Source organism: Silene latifolia, chromosome 3 (genome assembly GCF_048544455.1).
Source record: "Silene latifolia isolate original U9 population chromosome 3, ASM4854445v1, whole genome shotgun sequence".
NCBI classification, from domain to species: domain Eukaryota; kingdom Viridiplantae; phylum Streptophyta; class Magnoliopsida; order Caryophyllales; family Caryophyllaceae; genus Silene; species Silene latifolia.
Window position 1 is genome coordinate 144,048,873 of NC_133528.1, and position 4,240 is coordinate 144,053,112.

At 35.7% G+C, this 4,240-nt stretch overlaps 1 protein-coding gene across 1 annotated transcript; it reads left to right on the forward strand.

The window, feature by feature from the left end:
• Positions 1 to 502: 502 nt before the first annotated feature.
• Positions 503 to 3,248, forward strand: LOC141648255 (pentatricopeptide repeat-containing protein At4g35130, chloroplastic). Its single transcript, XM_074456785.1, has one exon. It carries the CDS (start codon positions 622 to 624, stop codon positions 3,022 to 3,024), a length of 2,403 nt encoding a protein of 800 aa, XP_074312886.1. The 5' UTR covers positions 503 to 621; the 3' UTR covers positions 3,025 to 3,248.
• The last annotated feature ends 992 nt before the right edge of the window (positions 3,249 to 4,240 follow it).

Here is a 4,240-nt window from a genome sequence, read left to right on the forward strand (position 1 = left end):
CAGTATAATTAATCAAAATGGATTCATAGTGAAAAATAGGTCCTAGATTCGGATCACCGACCATTTGCAATATACTACCAAAAATATCTACCATCCTAACCAATACAAATTCTTCTGCAAGGAGGATTGATATAGAAGTTTGTAAAACGAATTTCTTTGATACTCCTTTTGTCCCAATGAATTCTTTACGTTTACATTTTCCACAAGAATCAAGATATGTCAAACAAATGTCCAAAATTACCACTTATTTTCTTCTCTACTTTTGTAAGGCTCACTCACACTCACACATGAGTAGCATAAGGTCTCTTTGGTAATTTTACAAAGGAAAAACATGCTAAAAAACGTAAATAATTATCCGAAACGTTCATAATAAATGGAACAAATTAGAAAAACCGTAAATTAATTTTTCAAAGAATTAATTGAATTTCACTTAATTAAATTATGATATTTGTATAAATAGATCCGTTTACACAATATTTGTCTAAAACCGCCTCATCCATATAGTAGTGCTCCATAAACACAAATTGGCGCCAAGAATAACGGATAACAGAATTATGAAAATATTTTGAAATTAGGTAAAAAAAAAAACCTAATTTACATGCTGATTGCTACTAAAAAGCCATGTCTACTTCATCAATTCACACAAGATTGCTAATTTGCGAAACACCCAACAAATTTTTGCAGCTAAATTTTGTACAAACCACAAATTTGTTTAAAAATCCTTGCCCTTTTAAAAAGTATGAATCTTTGAGTTTGATTCTCAGTCATCCTCGTAGTACCCGTAGGATTTCTTCGAAAAAGTCGAGTAATGTTGATTTTATTTCACAAACAAATTCGATTATTTCGTATGTGCAATCGGGTGATTTGGAAGTTGCACTCCATTTGTTCGATGAAATGCCCAAGAGAGATACTTTTCTTTGGAATGTTATAATTAGGGGATTAGTTGATTCGGGTTGTTATGAAGATGCCGTAGTGTATTATTATAAGATGCAATTTGAAAGGGTTAGAGCGGATTATTTGACGTACCCTTTTGTGATCAAAGCGTTTGCTTGGTTGATGTCATTGGATGAAGGTCAAAAGGTTCATGCTAAATTGATAAAGATTGGGATGAATTTTGATCTTTATGTTTGTAACTCGCTTATTTCGATGTATTGGAAACTTGGTCTGGTTAGAGATAGTGAGAGATTATTTGAGGAAATGGTGATTAAGGACTTGGTTTCGTGGAACTCGATGGTTAGTGGTTATGTATCAAATCAGGACGGATTTAATGCTCTGATGTATTTTCGCGGTATGCAGGCATTTGGGATTGTGCCGGATAAATTTAGCATGATAAGTGCCCTTGGCGCTTGTTCATTAAAAGGCTTTATAGAAAATGGGAAGGAGATCCATTGCCGAGTTCTTAAATTTGGACTTGAAGTGGATGAAAAGGTTCAAACTGCGGTTATTGACATGTTTAGCAATTGTCGTCAGTTAGAGTACGCAGAAAGATTTTTTAAGGGGATAGTTGTAAAAAATGTTGGAGCATGGAATGCTATGATAGGAGGCTATGTCGTTAATGATCGCCCTTTAGAGTCATTTTCTTGCTTGAAAAAGATGCAGGAAAATGATAAATTGGTTCCTGATGTAATCACTGCAATAAACATACTTCCTGCTTGTGCACAAGTAGGAGCTCTTCGACAAGGTAAATCCATTCATGGTATTGCCATCCGAAGAGGCTTTATCCCTCATTTAGTCCTGGAAACTGCTTTGATCGATATGTATGGCAAATGCAAAAACCTTAATTTAGCGAAGTTTATATTTAGTGGAATGACTCAAAAGTCGTCCATATCGTGGAATGTCATGGTTGCTGCTTATGTACACAATGAGTGTTACGAGGAAGCCGTGAACCTATTTCTAGATTTTGTGAATGTCGGTTGGGCTCCGGATGTTATGCTAATAGCTACCATCTTGCCTGCCTATGCTGAAGTAGCCTCACCGAGACGAGGTGAGCAAATTCACTGTTTTATAGTGAAATCAGACTTTCTGTCAAATACCCATGTTTCAAATGCGCTCGTGTTTATGTATGCCAAATGTGGAGATCTCACAGGTGCTCGAAAACTGTTCGACAGTTTACTTGAAAAGGATGTTGTTTCCTGGAACACCATTATTATGGCATATGCCTTACACGGGTTTGGTAATGATGCTGTGGAATCATTCAATGATATGCTGGAAAGGGAAATTCAGCCGAATGAAAGTACATTCGTATCTTTGTTGACAGCTTGTAGCATTTCAGGTATGGTTGAGGAGGGTTGGAAATATTTTGATTTAATGAAATCGGAGTATGGTATTGATCATGGAATCGAGCACTATGGTTGTATGGTTGATCTTTTAGGTCGTAAAGGATTTTTGGACTTGGCTTTGAATTTCATCGAGGAAATGCCTTTGATTCCCACTTCTCGGATTTGGGCCTCCTTACTAACCGCAAGTAGAATCCACAAAAACATCGAATTTGCAGAGTATGCATTTCAGAGAATCCTGTCATTAGATAACGATAATGATAATACTGGATGCTATGTATTACTCTCTAATCTTTACGCTAAGTTAGGGAAGTGGGAATATGTGAAGCTCGTCAACTCTTTGATGAAAAAACAAGGCATAAAGAGAAAAACCGGTTGTAGCATTGTCGAGATTAATAGCAAGATTAACAGATTCGTTAATCAAGATCGATCTCATGAAGAAAGCAGGAAAATTTATGATGCCTTGGATGTTATTTTAAGCAAGATGGAGGAGGGTATTTATGTTCAAAGACCATTAAAGTCGAATTCCCCGAAATATCATAGTGTCAGATTAGGAATTGCATTTGGCTTGATCTCTACTACTATTGGGAAACCTGTTCTTGTGAGGAAAAACATCAGATTATGTGAAGATTGTCACATTGCTGTGAAAAAAATGTCGGAAATTACAAAGCGAGAAATCATAGTCGGTGATTCAAAAATGTATCACCATTTCAAGGATGGGAAATGCTCATGTGGAGATTACTGGTGAGTTTTAGTCAGTTTTGTTCATCTTATTCCCTTGGCTAATTATTATAGCCACAAATCGGCGCAAGGCGATGATATAGTTGTTGTAGTTTGTAAAGAGGTGTAGCTATAAACTGCTGTTAGAAGAAATATGTAACAATCAGCTCGTTTGTAACGATTTGAAAGTTATGTGACCGCATTCTGGGAAAGTATTGTATCTCTTAATGAACAAATTATGTGACCAAATTTGCCATTTGTAAAGACACATTTCCACAAATGTTGAGTTCTTATAATGTTTACGAAAAATAAACCAAATATGTATTTTTATGTCTTTGTGTCAGAAGGAGAGAGCATGGGACAGGATATGAGACACAAAAATGAAACAGGTGATTCTCATTGGTTTACAAATAGTGTTGTGTATGTTTTAACAAATAGTTTTATGTATGTTTTGATTATCAGGTGGCCATGACTGGCAAAGCTACTTGATAACAATGATAAAAATTAGAGGCGATAATCATTGACACCACCCGAAACACGACACGAACCCGGCACGAAGTTAGCGGGTTAGGGTCAAGACGTTGTGACCCATTTAAATAATTGGGTTGACATGACACGACACGACACGAAACTTAAATGGGCCGAGTTAGGGTTGATATCTTTTGATACGAACAGGATACGGATAACCCATTTATTTAAAACCCTTGTTATAATATATTTTATATGAGTAAATAATTCAACAAAATAAATTAAAAATAAACATTTTCATTCATCATTTTTTAGATATTAGAGTTATAAAACGAAGTTTGTTGTATTAGTTTATTGGGTTAAACGGGTTAAGTGGGTTAAAAATGACCTACTTAAAGATAAATGGGTTTAAACAGGTCAGGTTGGGTTATAGAAAAATTAAATCGGTCGGGTTAGAGTTGAGACAAATGACCCGTTTATGTAGTTGGCTCGGGTTAGGGTTGGGGTAATGGTGACCCGTTTAATATTGACACGAACACGACCTGATCTGTTTGTTAGGTCTAATAAAACCCGTTGTCTTGGTTGTTGGGGAGTAATTATCAATCGACATAAATCCTAGTAATTCTCGTTGATTACATTCGGAGTACAATAATAAAGCGAACAATTACTCCGTAAATTAGAGTGTTCGTTCATCTACTGATTGTAGCACGAGATGACGAGAAGTTACCGAATCTAATTTACAAAATCCTCAAACTCCTAAGAAATCTAAAAATATA

Bases quoted from the DNA above. Each gene is read 5' to 3' on its own strand.
- LOC141648255 (XM_074456785.1), top strand. From the start codon at position 622: ATGTCTACTTCATCAATTCACACAAGATTGCTAATTTGCGAAACACCC.